Here is an 18,763-nt window from a genome sequence, read left to right as displayed (position 1 = left end):
GAAAGTCCCTCAAATTCCAAGTTAACCTCAAATCACGGAACGTATTTCAAGAATTCGGGTCACTTCATTCTCTAGGGAAATATACGATATGTTTTATGTGAACACATATCCGCCTACATTTTATGACGTTGGCTTAGCTATCCTGGCTTTTAATATCGAACTCTAAATATTATTTATTCAAGTAGGCTATTACAAGTATTTTTGAATCAAGTTATCAGAAAAAATCAGTAATGTCAGTCCTAAAGGGACCTACCACGGGCTGGGAAGTCATTTCTGTTAAGAAGAGTGGGCAAGAAGCTTGCTCTTTTAAAACATATCCAAATATTATCTACGTATGTGAAAAATACATGGCAGAGGGTGCGTAGTGGTTAAGACACTCCGTTCTCAACTCTCCGTCAACTTATAGAAGCACTGTGAAACTAAACGGCACGATTGTCTTTGTTACCATAGCCAGGAAATGAAGGTTGCCGTTGCGTTTAGTCACATGTTTGTGCCACTGCGCCAGGATGGCCTACGTGAACGTGAAATCCATCGTCGGCAATATTTATTGTTGTTATGTACCTACCCTACAAATGTATGTTTATGTTGTATTTATTTTTATTGAATCCTGATTTTTACAAACATGTTCTATTATATATAGTATTCCGTTACTATATTTAATTAGACTCAATTAGAACAGAAAAGAAATAAAACGATAAAGACAGAAACCAAAGTGAGCGCAAAAACACAAGGAGCAATTAATGCTGATCCACTTATTCCATACGTCGGCTCTCATTAAGGCCCTACGAATATTGCCGCAATATCTTTATATTGGACTATACTGGACTGTACTGCACTGTACTGGACTGTACTGGTTGAAATAATGAGGTCAATGACTCCATCTAGTCTCACGGTTGTGGGTAATTACTTTAAATGTTCTTGATTAAGGATTACCCCGATGTCTGTGGATTGTCGTTTAAGTGGTCGTTTTTATGAATTGGGCTTCTCAGATTTTTCTTCTTTTCAATTGTCGGTGTGGAAATTTATTATGATGTGGTTTTTCTTTTATTTTTATTGTACTTTGATATTCGAAATTCATTATTACTTTTCATTACATTTGAACACGCCAAAAGTCAACGGAAATGAGGAAACGGAACTGTCTTAATGAGAACGGAGTCTTAACGCTATTTTCACAGGTTTCCTCTGACATGTTTGGGACACACCGTGAAACTAAAACACGTGTGCTATATTACAGGTTTTTAACTGTGTCTTTACTCACCGAGTTAGGTTGACGGACAACGCATTAGACGGAGCAAATTTGATTGTTGTTAGTACTTAGAGAGGATATTCTGTTTTTCAGTTGGAACTACAGAAGAAAGAAATAGTATGGCAAAGTCCACGCAAACCAAGGTACGAACGACAACTAATTATAATTATTATGTACCTATTCAATTAATTACGATTCGTGAAATTTAATTTAAGCTTTCAGCAACTCTCACCATAAAAAAACAGGAAATTGTTAATAAGATATGAAAATAAAAATTTCTTTCAGTAATACTATAAAGTGCTTAACAATGGTAAGGGTGCTTATGGTTTTCGAATTGGGGTAGCGTTAATTTGATTCACATCGGACTGAAAAATAATCTGCAATAGTACAATTTTTCATTCAAGAAAACGTATAAAAATTTAGAGTTTTTAAGTGTCTTCCTATCTTATTATCGAGTAAAATTTTAGGGTTCTAATTCGGGGTAGGCAGAGTTAACCTAGTGTTAAGACACTCTGCTCCCTACTTTCTGCCCTATCTATTCAGGAGACGTTGCGTGTTGAGTGACGGAACTCAACGACGCGCTTTGCCTCGACACCAGAGCGAAGAAATTAAAATATTAAATTTCCTTAAGTGAAAATCGAACTACAACCTGCACCAAGACTGATCCCAATTCAATTTGTTTGTAATGAAAGACAATAACAACCTAAATATGAAATAACGACACAATTTATATGCAAAAATAAAATATTAAAATGACAAAATCCAAAAGATAAATCATGAGAGACTAAAGAAAAACCAATTAATACGAACGCAATTAACAATTTCCTGTTCGTACAAATTAACTGTCTTGTTGCGATTTTTTTTTGTTTTGCACAAGTATGGAACAAGGATAATTAAAATACAAGAAAAAGATACGACATAAATGTGAATAAAGTAATGAAGTATAAACTAATCAATGTTAAAAAGTAAAATTTAAATATGTTTCAAAATCATATGTTAATCACTTATCGAATTAAAAATAATATCAGGATGCCGTTGTGGCGCAGGCACAAGCGTGTGGCTATAAACGCGACGGTCGTGGGTTCGATTCCCATTCAGGGAATAAAATATTTAATATTTTCATTTCCTCGCACTGGTAACTAGGATAACTTCCGCCACTCAACATGCAATGCTTGGTAAAAAGTGGGGACCGCAAATGTCTTAATGGGAACGGAGTGCCCTTCTATAAAAAATATAGAGAATGTCGTGGTCTATTGGGATCACGTCTAATTATAAACACAATTATTGTGGGTTGTATCCTCTCTTATTACGATATCTAAATCTCCAATTTAGGAGATAAATAAGTTGTAACAAGCGTATAAGAAGTTGGAAGTTCGGCGTAGCTTGATGAGAACGTATGGCTTAGTGGTCAGAGCGCCTGGTCGGTGTCCAGGAGGCGCGCGGGTTCGACTCCCGCTACATTAAAATTTTTATACGTTTACTAAATAAATATTCTTTCTTTCTTTAGTGTGAAATAACACTCTAAAATATTTTAAAAAATGATAAAAAAATTATTCTTCTTAAAATAATTGTAATTATAAGTTAATTAAAAGCATCTAATTAACAAAATAAGCGAATAGCTATTTTAATTTAATTAGCGTTAATACCTAAGTGCGCAGTAAGTTATCAACGACAATTTATTATGGATGCCATGCTACAATGTTTCCATAAACCTGCTAATATAATAATTTTTTTTTCAGCTACACGCTTTATTCCACACGTGTTGTACGTGTTGAATGGCGGAATTCAACACCGCGATGGTTCTATCAGAGCAGGGAAATTACAATAATTATTGTATATTCACTCCCTTTAGGTGGGAATGGAACCCACAAACCGTCGCGTCCCCCTTTTTCGTTTAAATGATATTGATAATTTTTATTTTACAGAAAAACGCATACTTTTCTGTAAAATAAAAACGTACCATTATTAAGTTATATTATTTAAAAACGATACAATACTTTAACATACAAGTGAGACATAAAGCGCGGTGCTGAGTTCCGCCACTACTCTATACGCAATGTTTCGAAAAACTTTGCGGAATATGAGTAACGGAATGTCTTAACACTAGGTTCCCTCTACCTTCTCGGCAACACGCGGGGCACATCGTGAGACACATACACGTGACTACAGTACATAAATTAAAAAAAGAAACTATCGGAAAATTCATCGAACAAATGAATTTATTAATTTCAATTTAGGCAGACGAAATCGATAGCCGTGTTTGCCTCATTACGCCCTAGTACGTCTGGGAGTGCCCTTTTGTTTGCGAAGACGGTTCATTCAATTGACTGATTGGAATGATAAAAATATAATTGTGGCATTTTACTAATTGACGACCAACAAACCAAACGATTGTTGGTTGAAATCTACTCCTTATTGATCATCCTATTTGGTAAAATTAATAATAGATACTTGGGGAATTTCAACATTTTATTGTTCCTCTCTCTGAGAGGGTCAAACACGGCGTTAAGTTCCGCCAATCAACTCGCAATGTAGCGTCTCCGCTCGAGGACGAACCGACGGAGCTAGGTTTTCCCTGTTAAACTGTAGAGAGATAAGAAAGAATGATATACCATTAAAGGATCTCCGCCCTCAAGTACACATACTACATATGGACCGTTTATTTTGAGAGTGGTGTAAGTCCATTTTCTTTTGTGTCGAGAAAATTAAAGGTTAGCATATTTGTTGATTTAAAAATATAGGCAAATCATATGAGGTCTGGCATTGTTTCTATTGTTTTATCAACATTTAATTTGATTATATAAATTTGTTTTTGGCTAGGAGACTAGACTAGAGAGATTTTGGCTAGACTACGATAACACGTGTATGTATGTATCAAATATTAATTTAATAAATATTATTATTATTATTATTATTATATTTATGTGCTGTAAATGGACTTACACCACTTTCAAAATTAGACAATTGTAAAAATCGTTTAATTTCAATTTCGAAAAATCAAATATCGCCAAAAATATACTTCATTTTAATATAATTTTGTTTACAAATACGCATAACAACACATAAAATTTTATTTTAGACGTAAATTACATTGTCATTCAAAGAATTTACTTATTCTCTGCATGTGGTAGTGTTTCAAAATATGCATGATGCACCGGAGGTATATAGGATAGTAGTGCTTCATGTCTTTATATTTTTTGTACGTAATAGGTCTGGCATTTTGGAATTTTTCACGTAATATCACACGTAAACCTATAAATATTATTAGTCTGAAAGTTTGTAAGTTTTTTTTTTGGGTAAAGGTATCGCCAAAAGTACGTAATAGATTGGTTTCAAATTTAATAGAGCTAGAGTATGAATTGGAATAGTACATAGACTACATTGTATTTAAAAATTCAACTCCTAAATAATATAAAATTAGAAAAATCTTAATAAGATTGCGGATTTTTCTGCAAAAACATGGCACTACTGTTGTTTTTGTTGTTTTTTTAATTCGGCAAAATACGGGCAAAGATACGGAGTCATATAGCCTTGTCGTATTTATTTTCTTCTCACAGGTTATGCGCTGTACATTTTCTAATACATTTCTCTATTTTTTTAATATCTATCTTTCAACTTACGTGTAGTGGAAACACGGAGGGGAAACAATGCAAATGAGTCCGCGGGTGAAACCGCGGGACACAGCTAATATAAAATAAATGAAAAATAAAAAAAAACACTGCTCGGCATCCATCTGCTATGCCACCTACCTCTGTCAATTGGACTTACACCACTTTCATAATCGATGATGATGCAATTTCATTTACCGACCGATTTTAAGTTGTAAAAACAAAACATGGGATTTTTTTGAGAAATTAAACACTAGAATAGAATTAGAGACTAGTTATATATAAAACTAGAGACTAGTTATATATAAAAAAATTACATTAAATTAAGCATGAATAACGTGATAGCTCATTTTTATTAAAAAATGGACTTACACCACTTTCAAAATAAACGGTCCATATAATAATTTAGCATAAAATAATAAATATTTTCTATATACCTTCATATATTTACGTGATTCTTAGCAAACACAAGGAACTTACATTCTCTTTATACTTCGTTTAAGTTAGCGGACCTAAATTGACTACTTTGTCTTATTTAGGGCTGGCAGCAACATGTGTACATATGTCAAGAGCAAAAAACCTGAAAAGTCCTTTTAGATAGGAGTCCCGCCAAGGTGCAACGGGACAGCCTCTGATTGTAAACGCGAGGCAACGCGTACGGGTGTTGGTTCAATCCTTACTTCAGGGGAATGATTATACTTAATTTATTTTCATGAGACGTTGAATTCCACTATTTAACACGCAAGATGTCGAATGTCCGGTGTACACTTCAAGCTGGATTACTCGTGCCTGCCCTATTATGTGTCAAAAAGTGTGAACCTACTTTTTTAGATAAAAATTCCAACAAACAAGCACAATCTCACTTACAACATGAATCAGACAAATTATCATATCATCTCAATACAATTGACCATCAACGATAATAATTTTCTAGCAAGTTCCAATAATTCGCGACAGAGACGAACGCCTAATGGAGCGTTGATTATCTTCAATTTAGCTAACAGTGTGCACCAGTTCAGTTCAGATTGGGCTGAGGTTCTGTTGCATCAATTAGGTATCAGTTTGTGTGTTTAAAATATGACAAAATAATATTGTGATGGAATCCAGTAGACGGTAGAAACTTGATTACATGGACTACAGTCAGAAATCAGACATTAATAACCAGGACAAGGATAAAAAAAGGGCGAGTCGGGCTCACCCACTGAGGGTATCGTACAAAAATTGGAGGTCTCGAACTTTTCTAAAATTCAGGCATAGTTTAGAGCCCTTTTGTCTGATACCTTGCTACTACTTGAATTAGCGGCTTTAATATAAAATTTGACCCCTTTTAAGGCTATTATTTATTACGATTTAACCACAAATAAGTTAACCGGAAGTACACGAATTTTTTGCTATTTAAATCTATTTTTTTGTCTAATAACTCAAAATCAAAATGAATCATATATTAGCAAAACACAATATTCTCCCTCTCTCTCTCTTCTGTATTTTCTTTCATATGATTCAATTCAAACAAGACAATTGCTCACACCAGCACCTATTTCCCAAAGGGCAATTCTCTAAACACTTCCTGTTATCTTCGTCTTCCGTCTTATATAAAAGTCAGGCAAGGACAAATACGTTAGCCACCATCCAGATTGCTCTGATACAAATTGTTCTATTATTTCTATCACGATATGATATTTTACGATGTGATCGCTTAATTTCCTATTCGACAGATTTTTCCATTACGGCTAAATTTTTCCATTCGTTCTAGATAACTAGTACTTAATCTTCTGTGTCTTCGTTCTCAGGCTGTATTAATAAAGAACAAAAATTAAAACGATTGTGGATATGCTTATTATTTCGTTATTTCCAGCTTTTATGGGTTGCTCCCGTTGGGCATAAATTTCACGTACTAGCGACCCATCTAAGGCTTCGCCCGCTTAAATTTATTGTTGTATTATACAAAATCTATAAATCGTAGAATATGTGCTATTCTGATTGATCACGCATCTTCACAAACTTTTTCATTTATAATATCATATTGCATAATCAGAGAGACTAAACGTTCAACGGTAGAAAACGACTTTGTTTTATCTGTATATAATAATCATGAAAACGGCAGAAACATGGAAAGGAACATTTCCATCTTATACAAAAACTAAGTAAAAAAATTCGATAAAAGTTAAAAACTCATTCTCTCAACGTCACGTATTAGTCCTTCAAATGTCTTGGCACGGTTCGTTACGCTCTACACATTTTAATAAGACCCATTAAAAAATAAAACTGTTGCGTCGGATTATACATGCTATATTTGTACGCTTAAAAATCAACATTATTGTTTTTTTTACATAATATTTAAAATTTTGAGGGAAAAATAAAAACAAATGATTCAAAGATTTTTTTTAAATTTTTATAGCTTCAATGTGTAAACAGCAGAATAGGCAGAAGAAACCCAATGTTAAGACACTCCTATCTCCACATACTGCACAATTTTCAAAACACTGGCTCTAATCATCTTTCGCTCGCACTTTCTGCTGAGTTCGGGAGGCATTGTGTGTTGAGCGACGTAGCTCAACGCCGCGCTTTGCCAAAGCGAGGAAATTAAAACTATCATCATCTATTTTCCTCGAGTGAGAATCTAACCCGTAACCTGTCGCATTTACAGTTGTACACTTATGTCCATGTGCCACTACTGGTCTCACGCTAAATCAATATATTTCCACAAATAAAATACTGTGGCTTGATTGATTTTCGTCAATACGGCCATTTATTCACCCTGTAAGTATCTACATTACGAGAAACAGCTGTATAATGGAAGGTCTCCCCTTAACATACGAACGGTTAAACGGAATTAAATTTATTATAGGTAGGTACCATAAATAGATATAGTACTGAATTTATATGTGATCTTTTCCAATTTGGACAAATTGGATATTTTCTTAGTGAAATCCTCTTCTATTGAATTATATGTGATACGTACTTCATATAGCGTGCTGTTTAAAGTCTTACATTTCTAATACTACAAATTTTCTTGTAGCTTCACGCTCTATCCCGCATATAGCATGGTAGGCAGGGGGAATGTGTTAAGATACTCCGTTTCCATTAAGACACTTCCGTTTCCCACTTTCCGCCGAATTCTGGAGTTGGAGTTTATAGCCGCATTGTTTACCCTATGTCCACTTTAAAATCTTGTTTCAAATAACATTATACTTCTGAATTATATTTAAATTCTCCCATTGAATTTCAAATAGCTCTTCTTAATGCATCCATAAGGAAGCCGAGAAATAATTTCCTTGGGTTTCTAATACAATGAATAATTCATACCAACATGAATTGAAATCTTTATACATACATACTCGTATGTAGCTTAGATGATCATCTAAGTAATTTTTTTAGGTTCACGCTAGATATATGTGGGCATGTAGCAGGGTGGGCCAGAGAGACGCTAGTCTTAAAACACTCCGCTTTCCACTTTCCGGCGAATTCTCGAGGCATCCCGGTCGAACTTTTAAATTTGGATAAACGTCTTACAACTTATAACGTATTTTAAGCAACTGTCTTATCGGAACTTTGTGAAAATCTCCCTACAGAGATGCTAACAAAATAAACAAGCTGTAACAAGTTAAGTTAATTTTTTTATACGTTTCTAAAAAAACAAATCTGGTACAGATAAGAATACATAAATAAATAACACTCCTTAAGTCTTAGATAAAGTACAAGTCACGGAATCTAAGATCTTTTCTACCGTCGGCTGATCTTGATAGCATCGGCAGTATCAATAAAATGCGGATGGAAATCCTACGGGTGATCGCTTTGATGATAAGAATAAAATTGCAATTAACTTGCTTGAGATGAATTAGGGTTTTTGTTTATATATATTTCCCGCACATTACTTTAAATATATATAGAAGACTAAAAAGGAGGGGCAAAATGAATATAATGTGTCCCAAGAATTTAGTCATTTGTGCAAAACTTTAGTCTTACGAAAATTTACTTATAGCGATAATATACATATAAAAGAACTTTAAAAAAATCACCTCAAAGTGATAAAAATAGCATAAAATATGCAAAAAAAAACACTAATATTGAATAAAAATTCCCTTAAAACAGTTTCAAGTAACCATTTCTACTACGGCTGAAGCATATGCAAATGGGCGTCGACGTGTGCCGAGCTAAGCGGCTTTCCTTTTATATACTTATTTACTGAAGCGGGAAAACGTATAACGTTCATATAAAACGATTTGGTACTTGTGTGCTATAAATTTTATTTTTATTTTACTTGTTTGCCTATCAAATTGTTTTTTTTTGGTTTGTTACTTATGTAAAACGTTATGGGAACGGAGTGCCTTAACACTAGGTTCATCTCCTGGGCTACTGCTGTGTGCAGGATTATATATAATAAATTTTAAAAAAAAATTGTTGCATTAGCTCTGAACTTTTAACTATTGTTTATAATAGTGGTGCAATAGAACAGTATCCAACTGAGCAGGCGATAGTTTGGACTTCGATTCCTACTTCTTAAGACATTAAAGCACAGCATTTGGTCCTCCGATTATTGCACAACTTTGGGCGGAAAGTAAATAAAAAAGGAGACCAGAGTGTCTAAGCACTCTTTTCCGTCTGCATAATTCTAAATATGCTTACAAAACTTATTATAAAATCACTATGAATTTCATAGAAAGTCTTATACAAAAGCCCACGCCCTAACAAAACTTTGTGCTTTACAAATCTCACCGGGCGTTTGGAAGTTGGCTTTGTTTCCTTAAATACTGGGTTTTACATCATTAGTATAGAAGTGGCTTAGGGGTGTAAGCTAGAAAAAGAATGTTTCGAAAATGCAAATAAGCCTTGTCTTTTTGGTGTGCCTGCGCCATGATAGCCTATATTGAGTAATGTAAATCTTTGAAAAGCAATCAGCAAATGGAGAGTTATTAGCTTATACGACTTTCTTATTAGCTTTACGCTTTATCCCACACACAGCAAGGTAGGCAGAGGGAACCTAGCGGTAAGGCACTCTATTCCCCATTTTTTGTTCTTGCCGTTAAATTATTTATCAAAAGAAAGAACTCAGTAAAAGCACAATTTACTCTAATTGATCTAACAAATACTAGTAATGATTATACAAAAAGCTTTTATGACTTTTAAAAGAAAACACCTATAAAGGGTTAAACCTCGCGTGCCGATTGACAATCATCGTATATTATCTGCAGCCCGGGAGTTAACCTCCTGGTCGCGTATGACGTCCTGGTAATCTATTTACATTACAATGCATGCACGCACGCCCGCCGCAGTAATGGCTCGATGCGGTATTTATATCGTCTATATATACAATATTCATATAAGTTATATATTTGTGTTCTGTATGTAGATGGTCTAACTGTAAAAGTGACTGTCCGATTTGGAGAATATATTATATCAATTTCCTACAAGACTCGGCGCGGCGTTGAGTACCGTCACCAACACGCAATGGAAATGAAATGTCTTGACGCTTTGTTCTTTCTCTCTGTCTATATGTATACAATACGGGGTGCGGGATACAGGTTAAAAAAATTAGATTATGTAGACTGCAGCTTCAAGCTTATTCCCACATAGCGCAGTAGACAAAGGGAACCTAGTGTTATTACATTCCGTTACCCACTACCGGCAGATGCTTTACTAGCATGACATTTTATCCAGCAAATAACAAAGTAGGCAGAGGGAATCTACAGACAAGACAAGTCACTTCCGTTGCCCACTTTCCGCCGATGTCTGAAAGTATGTATACCTACATGTAAGATGTAGACTTTCGTAGTTTCTTGTAACCTGTAGAATAAAATTAATTTAAGCGGCAAATGTCCAAAAATAGGAAACAGCTGCTTAAATTTCCAATTATATCTAGCAATAGAAATAATCAATAAACTCGTTTCACAATACTAAAATACTCTCGTAGGAAAATCCATTTCAGGAGACACTCGTGGAACAGGCGACGCTAAGTGGACGCCGTAAATGCACTGAGACCGTCACATGTGGACGCGATGCGCTATAAATAGCAATTCCACCGAATTAAGACATTGACCAATTAATTTTACGACCGTACGTCCGTCCGTCCGTCCGTCTGATAGCAATGATACTGTTTATTGTGGCTATGTGCGTCGTGGCGCAGCGGAACCGCGTCTGAATATAGGCGCGACGGCTGTAGGTTCCATTTCTATTATTGGAAATTAGTTGTTTTCATTCTCGCTCTTCTAACAAGAGAAAGGGCGGCGTTGAGTTTCACTTCTAAACGTGTCATATCTTGAAAATTCAGGGAGAAAGCGAGGAACGGAGTGTCTCAACACTGGGTTCTCTCTGACGATTTTGTTATGGATTCTTTACTAGGATTGAATATATAATATTGTTGCTATCTATCAGGAAAAACGGAGAACTAATAGGTAGTAGTGTAATATATTTCTCCATTATCAATTTCTTATCTCATGGGACAAAGGGCGTTTGCGGATTCAACTCAATTCGTAGTGTATCGCAAATTAGACAGAATGTAGTAAACGGAGTGACTTACCACTACCCATGTATACCTAGCCCGCTGTATGGGAGATATAGTATTGGGATATGCATTTTACGATCGTCCGTCCGTTCGATAGCAATTATCGTCATTGTTAAACCCACGAGTGTAAACTTTGTTTATTTGCTAAATATAAATAAGACGTGCTGTACTGAAGGCAGTTAATTAAATTCTATTTTAAAGCAAATAATTCTAGAATCAATAGAGAAAGTTTCTTAAAAAAATGTACAAAAAATAGTTACAGTATACGGTAGGTATATAAGTTTTTAAACCAAAAATCTAAAGAAAAGTGAAGCTACTTTTGAATTCATATTTAAATTATAAACAAACAATGTCAGAATGCTTGTTTAGGTGCTAGGCCGTGAATAATACCTAACATATTTGAGAAACTTAAAATGGAGAAATTTTAGTTTTCATATAACACGTGTTAATTATTTAAAGTGAAAAAAAAAACTTGAATATGAATTTGTATATAAATATAAATTCTTTGTACATATTTGAACAGTTTGTTGAAGTCTTTTAGTAAGTGCAAGCATATTATTGTTTTTAATTTAAGTTCACGTTGTATCCCGTACATAGTCGGTAGGTGGGAATCTAAAGTTATAAGCATTAAAAATAATTAATTTCCCCGAGTGGGAGTCGAAATCAAAACTATCGCTTTTACAGTCGGACGCTGTGCCGCTGCGCTACGACGGCCTCAATTATATATTTTTTATCTGTAGTTAAAATGTATTTTTCAGGGTGGGCTATGAAAATGCAATTTTACATTCAGAGATTTTGCAGATTCTGTGTCATTCGTGTTTAATTTATACATTTGGTGATATCGAAGTCATTCGTTTATACTCTATATTCACCAGCAACGTGAAAACCATTTATCAATGTAATTAAAATGTCAAACTTAATGTAATTTAAAGAATACCTAGCTATACAGATTAATGTAAAATATTAGTTTATCGTTTTCATAGAACTTAATTGTTGTGGGTTCAAATCACACCCGATTTTTCCACTTGGAAAAATATTTCTTTTTTATATAATTGAATAAAAACAGGCAGAGTAGATTTTACTTGTCATTTCAAATGGAAGATAAATTAAAAAAAAAGTCAGCTTGCACTGTATCCCGCATACAGCAGGGTAGGTAGAGTGAACCTAGTGTTAAGACACTCCGTTTCCCACTAAATAAATATATAATTTAACTTTCAAAGTATTAGAATTATAAACGAATAAAATAGAATTATATATAGAATTATAAACGTAAAATCTTACAAACTAAATTATCAGTTTAATCGTTATACGCCTTGCCAGGATAAGAATATTGTAACAAGATAGAAGTTTTAACGAGCCATCACAGATTGCCAAGAGTTGAGTTTGTTAATTTATTGAATTCTAGAATACTTAGCGTTAACTATTTACTTTGAGGCCAGTGTGACTGTAAACGTGACAGGTTATGGGTTCGATTCCCACTTGAGGAAAGTTATATTTCATTTTTTTTATATTGAATAGGCTTGCGTTTGACCGCATCAAGTCTGTTGAGCTTTGATGCGATCTACGGTGTGACACGCTTGCCTAGTAGATACCTATTCACTCTGTTTTTGAAGACCCTCATATTGTATGTCATAGGAAATACAGATGCCGGCAGTGAGTTCCAATTTCTCGCAGTGCGAATAAAGAATGTAGCCTCAAAGCGTTTCGTTGGTACGGTAGCAATTTCTACCATACAAAGATGGCGTGAAGCTGTATTCCTAAAAGTTCTAAGGTAATTAGTAAGGGGGGTAATTTACATTTTCCTCGGTCTCGTAACAAGGAATTCCGCTGAGCGGAAAGTGGGAAATGGAAGAGTCTTTAATGTGAATGGGGAAGTTAAGTTTCTCAGGTTCACTCTGCCTACACTGTTATGTGCGTACGTGAAACTAAAAAAAATTGAAATTGATTTGGTTTTACATTCAACAACATTCAACACGCGAGTATCGAAAATTGGATGGCAAGTGGGGAACAGAGTGTCCTAACACTAGGTTCACTCTTCCTACCTTACCTAACCTAAGCAGATTTCAACTAATACATAAGTTACTGTTATTGACAATCGTAGGACTCTCGAGTAGCCGACACGTCTGGGAGTTAGATATTGATTGGTTACAATACCAACTATATACATACCTATAAACATCTATCGTTCTATTTATATTATTTTATCATTATGGAATTTTTATACGTTACTTTATCAATAAAAGTAATAGTTTTAAACACAGCATAGTTATCTGGCGTACATCGTACCGGAGCCGCAAAAGGGTGCGACATAAACACGTGGATCGTAGATTCGATTCCCACTCGGATGAATAAATTATTTTCATTTCCTCGCTCTGGTTGATGGCCGTCAACTGGAACGAGGAAATGGACAAGGTATTTTATTTGTAATTATCACTAACTGTCCTCTGACCACCACGTTATATGAGGCATACAGTGCGAACTTGTGTATTTACTCAAGTAGTTGAAGAAGTATTTGATAGGCGATCTTAAAGTTACCCAAAAAAAAATTGTTTCTTAATTTTTAAATAAAATTTGAGTTGAATTCAGTTTAACTAGAATTACGTTTTATATTTCTATTTTTTAATTAAGTATGTATTTTATAACATGAGATAGGAACCATGTACCTTCTTATTTTGAATAAAAATATTTGACTTTGTATTTTATAAGATGACTTTTAAGAGCGTTAAAAGTTTAAACAGGTGTTAATTGATAACGACAACTTAAAACAGTCTTTCGTTTGTTGCAAGAATAATATTTTCTATCTAAAACTGAATTGACGTATAAAATTTATCCATTTAAATAACAATAATAACAATACAATTATTACACCTTAAATTATACCTACATAAAAATAAACGTGTAAAAGTTATACGGTTTTTTCCTCATAATAAAAATATTTAATTTATTTATAACTCTGTAAGTAATATTAAAAAATAATAATATTATTATGTAAACAATATTGTTTTTTTAATAATCTCGAATACTGTACCCACTTACAAAATACGCAAAGTTAATAGTAATATTTTTGTATTTTATTTTCCGCGGAAATAAAGAAATGCTATATTTTTTTAATGTTTGCATACGAAAATATCAACTGATCAAAATATATTTTTCAACAATTAGAATTAGTATATCGTACAGTCGCGTGACCTTTGAAACTTTACTTTATTGCTAATTGAAATTGATAAAAAAAACTTGTTCATTCATTTTGATACTTAATAGTGAACGTAAAAAACTATTATCCATTAACAATAATTGTAGTACTCATGTTGTTTTTGTTATTAAATAATATAATGTAACGTGTTTTTTATATTAAATTTATATTGTTTTTATAATGTTTATGTAATGTGTGTATTTTTTTATTTATTACATAATTTTTCAAAATCTCACCAGTATTTGATGGTGTGTTCTGTTGCCTCTATATACCCACTGAACGTTAGAATTTTGCAATTGCAGCAAACCGCCACAAGGAATCGTAACATTCGTTCCCTTGTCTGCAGCAACTTGCCGAATCTCAACTTCTTCGCTCCGGGCCCAAGGAACTAATGAAAAATTGAAAACTCATAAGTAAAAAAATTAAAAGCGTGTACTTACAGATTTTTTTTATTCAAATTTATTTACCTTCTATTCCAAGGCAGAACAGAGGCACCAATATACGTTTAAGAAACATCCTACAATATCTACATCTAAATTCTAAGAAAAAAATCCACAATCACTATCTAACCACGTGAAGTATAAAAGATTTTTTTTCTAACTAATTTATTACATTACACGGAATAAAAACGACGGAAGGCGAAATAATAGGAAACAAATCTCACAACAAACGTCTTCACTCCATTGATAAAAGTCATAGACTAGATAAGTGTCATAATCGCGTGTAGTTGCCATTTTAAAAATCGAAGTTAGCGAAGTGTGCGATAACAGCTGTCAAACAGTTGTCTATGGTGCGATGTCGGGACGTCATAGACAAGAATATAGATTTTCTTCGGACATGGCCGCTGTATCGGCAATACAACACCTGCAATGTTTTGTATATTCATATTCATTTTTTATAATGAATAAAGAGTTTTTTAATTATAAGTAGTGATTAGTGGTTCGAGTATAGTGCTGTGATATTTGTAATGGATGCGGAGAACGAGAACGAAAAAAAGAGAATCCGTGATGCAATTCAGATGATGGAGACCATACAGTCGATGATCGACGTCTCGGCGGACAGGCTCGAGGGTCTGAGGACACAATGCTCGACCAGTGCGGAGTTGACACAGCAGGAGATCCGGACCCTGGAGGTAGGATATGGTCACACTATGTTACGTGTTATGGAAACAAGTTGTGCCCTTGAACGGCTTACCAGGGCTGCGCTTCAAGGCCTCTGGGCTCAAGGATCGCGGTGAATAGTTCATTGCCGTTGTAGAAAGTGTGAGCGCGCGCATACCCAGTCGCCTTGAAGTTATACTGGCCTATTTTCCACTACGGTGTTGTAACGATTGTATACTAGAACAATATTACGAAGTCATGTCGTACTAGATATTGTGATGAAACTATAATCGAAATAAATTATGTCATATAGTATGAATTAGGATACACTTAAAATAATAAAAATACACATTTAGTTATTTATTTTTGACTTATACATTTCAGAAATATTTTAAAACAAATGTGTAACATTTAATTATTCAAATATTCGTGAATTTAAATTATAATACTTACATCCATTCACCACCATGCCATTGAAGCTATAAACATTTATTACATATTAATTATATAAAAATACAAAAAATATCTTAGTAGGCTAATGGGTGGGATTTCCACTAAACTATTTTTTTTACTAGTTGAAATTCATAAACAATAGGTATTTTGCAAGTCAATATGAACTCTGATATAAATAATTTATATGACAATACTTTATTGGAGTCAACAATAGTTGCTTAAACCTTATAGAGAAATCAACATTGTATTGTATAAATACATATAAATTATTCTATTTTATAATTATGAGTGAGATATATTTTTTATTTTATAGGTACATATTTTTTTTATTATATTCTACAGAAAAATGTTGTCTCTTCATATATTAAACTTTATAGATTTTATTATTGTATTTTATTATGATAAAATATCTTATAATTTTTATATTTTAGCTTTATACTGTGTCCTACACATAGCAAGGTAGGCAGAGGAAACCTGGAAACATTGAATTCCCCATTATGACACTTCTGTTCCCCACAATATATTTTAAAGGATTGTAAATATAGACATAATACTTATGTTGCCTGCCTGAATAATTCTGATTAATTTAACATATGTTTTTGCTTTTTACACAAGTAATTATTATTATTTAATAATAAGTAGCAACTATTGATTTCTTTTAGTATCATACATTTCCTGCATATACCATTGTATGCAGAGAGAACCTAGCATGCTCACTTCCTATTGTCCACTTTCTGCTAACTTCTAAATATTATATTAGAAACCAATACTGCAATTTGTTGTATTAACATAGGAAAATGAAAACAATTTAATATGAATTTAATTTAATTTGAATTAAATATGAATTTCCTCTGATTGAAAAATATTACAATATTAGGAACTACTTGTTCATTATGATAAAATATTTTTTTTTAATTCATTTATTAGGGAAGATCATATAGGCTATGTTAATGTTTCAATCAAATATATGTTCGCTTTGAAAGTAGATGTCTTGGAAGCTACTATTTCAAATAGAAAACACTATTTTAATTTTAAATAGGAAGACTATGGGCTATATTACATTACATAATTATTTTTAAATATCCAACAAACTATATTTGCAGTCTGATCTACACCCTCATTAAAAATGTGTCATGTGCTTAATTCTAAGTGGAGACACCATTTGATTATGCACAAAGCCACAGTTAAATGCATTATATATATAAATCAATCATTTTAAATCAACTAAATAATTTTTAAAAAAAAGTTGACTGTTAATGTTTACTGCTACAACATCAATCAAATTACCCAATAAGTTTTAAAAAATAAATATTATTCAACAAGTAGTTTGCATACAGGTTTATGTTTAATCAAATTAATTGCTACACTCATACTATATAGTGAGTCAGATGAATCATGTGTATTGAATATGTAAATATTGTCAAATTTTTGTTTACATCAATATTTTTATTATAAATATTTGGCTTTTAAATACTGGCTTATGATTTACTGGTGGTATTATATGAATTTGTAACAAGATTATTGTAGTTTTTTTTTATGTAAGTAAAAGAATTACTTATATATAGAAATTTGGCATGACAAAGCACAGGGTTAAGTTTCACCACTCAACATGCAATGTCCTGGTGGAAATAAATTATGACCCTCACTGGTAAAAAAATTCAACAAAGAATGTCTGAAAGTTGGACAAAAACTGTATAAGAAAAAATAATCTAAATTTTTATTATAATTTTGATATCTCTCCAGGGTAAACTCGTGAAACACTTCTCCTACCAATTGGACATTAAGGCGCAATTCGTGGAGGAGATCCAGCGCGAGCTGGGTCACGTGCCGAGCCTGCGGCAATGGCTGCGCGTTGTGGGGCTCAGTGTTGATGCTATAGAGGTAGGTTCGGATTAGTTTTTCAATATATTTAGTATCTGTATCTGTAGTTTTTCGTGCCCTTATAAAAAATATGTTATTTAAGATTTTACAATATATATCTTATTTTGAAACATTGTTTAATGATAGGCGACGTGTTGCAGAAGCGGCATAGCGCCTGACTCTAAACACGACGGTCGTGGGTTCGATTGCATTTGGGGGTATGGTTTGTTATTATTTCCTCGCTCTAGAAATATGATAAAGTGCGACGTTGTGTTCCGCCATCTGACACGCCATGTCTCCCAAAACTGCTGTATGTGGGAAACGGAAGCGTATAGCTGCTGCTGCATCGTGTAATGTGTAATATATTTGTAGACAAAATGTAGCTTGAAACATTATAAAAATATAGAAATAAAGAGACATTTTTTAGACGACATAATTATATAATTTGAATATCTGAATCTACCCTCCCCAGGCAGTGTTATGCCGAGTATCATCACTAGAGACGCTTCGCGAGCGATCCGAACATGAACTGAAGGCGATGCTCTGTGGGGCGAGAGACGAGGAAGTCAGGAGATTGTGTCGGGCGATGCAACGGTTGAGGAGTTATACTGGTAAGTGTGTTGTGTATCTTTACCCGACTGCGTTGAAGCGCAAAAGGAGGGTTGTGTTTTTAGGGCTTATATACCTATGTCGATTGTTGGTTCCTTTTGTTTCTCCGTGTAACTTAAACCAGTAAATCGATTTCGATAAATCCGTCGTGGGATTTGTCTTGATGGTGCGATTTTTGCTGGATATTAATAT

At 33.6% G+C, this 18,763-nt stretch overlaps 2 protein-coding genes and 1 non-coding gene across 4 annotated transcripts in view; 2 read left to right on the top strand and 1 right to left on the bottom strand.

Moving 5' to 3' along the window:
• Nucleotides 1–15,250, bottom strand: part of LOC146534161 (neural cell adhesion molecule L1) — a 55,417-nt gene extending 40,167 nt beyond the window's left edge. Inside the window, exons 1-2 of the mRNA XM_085194717.1 lie at nt 15,017–15,250; nt 14,786–14,937 (exon numbers count right to left, since the gene is read on the bottom strand). Coding sequence (XP_085050843.1) covers nt 14,786–14,937; nt 15,017–15,065 — 201 coding nt within the window. The 5' untranslated portion in view covers nt 15,066–15,250. The remainder of the gene's footprint in view (nt 1–14,785; nt 14,938–15,016) is intronic.
• Nucleotides 2,637–2,710, top strand: TRNAT-GGU (transfer RNA threonine (anticodon GGU)). The gene has a single exon. It is a non-coding gene; the product is annotated as a tRNA-Thr (tRNA).
• A 128-nt stretch (nt 15,251–15,378) lies between the features above and the next one.
• Nucleotides 15,379–18,763, top strand: part of ksr (kinase suppressor of ras) — a 30,008-nt gene continuing 26,623 nt past the window's right edge. For both annotated transcript variants that reach the window (XM_085194857.1, XM_085194856.1), the window contains exons 1-3: nt 15,379–15,681; nt 17,846–17,983; nt 18,435–18,573. In XM_085194857.1, coding sequence (XP_085050983.1) covers nt 15,517–15,681; nt 17,846–17,983; nt 18,435–18,573 — 442 coding nt within the window. In that variant the 5' untranslated portion in view covers nt 15,379–15,516. The remainder of the gene's footprint in view (nt 15,682–17,845; nt 17,984–18,434; nt 18,574–18,763) is intronic.

This window comes from Heliconius melpomene, chromosome 12 (genome assembly GCF_056956725.1).
Source record: "Heliconius melpomene rosina isolate 202511_hmr_F chromosome 12, ASM5695672v1, whole genome shotgun sequence".
NCBI classification, from domain to species: Eukaryota; Metazoa; Arthropoda; class Insecta; order Lepidoptera; family Nymphalidae; genus Heliconius; species Heliconius melpomene.
The sequence above is the reverse complement of the archived record's forward strand: the minus strand, read 5'-3'. Positions and strand labels throughout refer to the sequence as shown.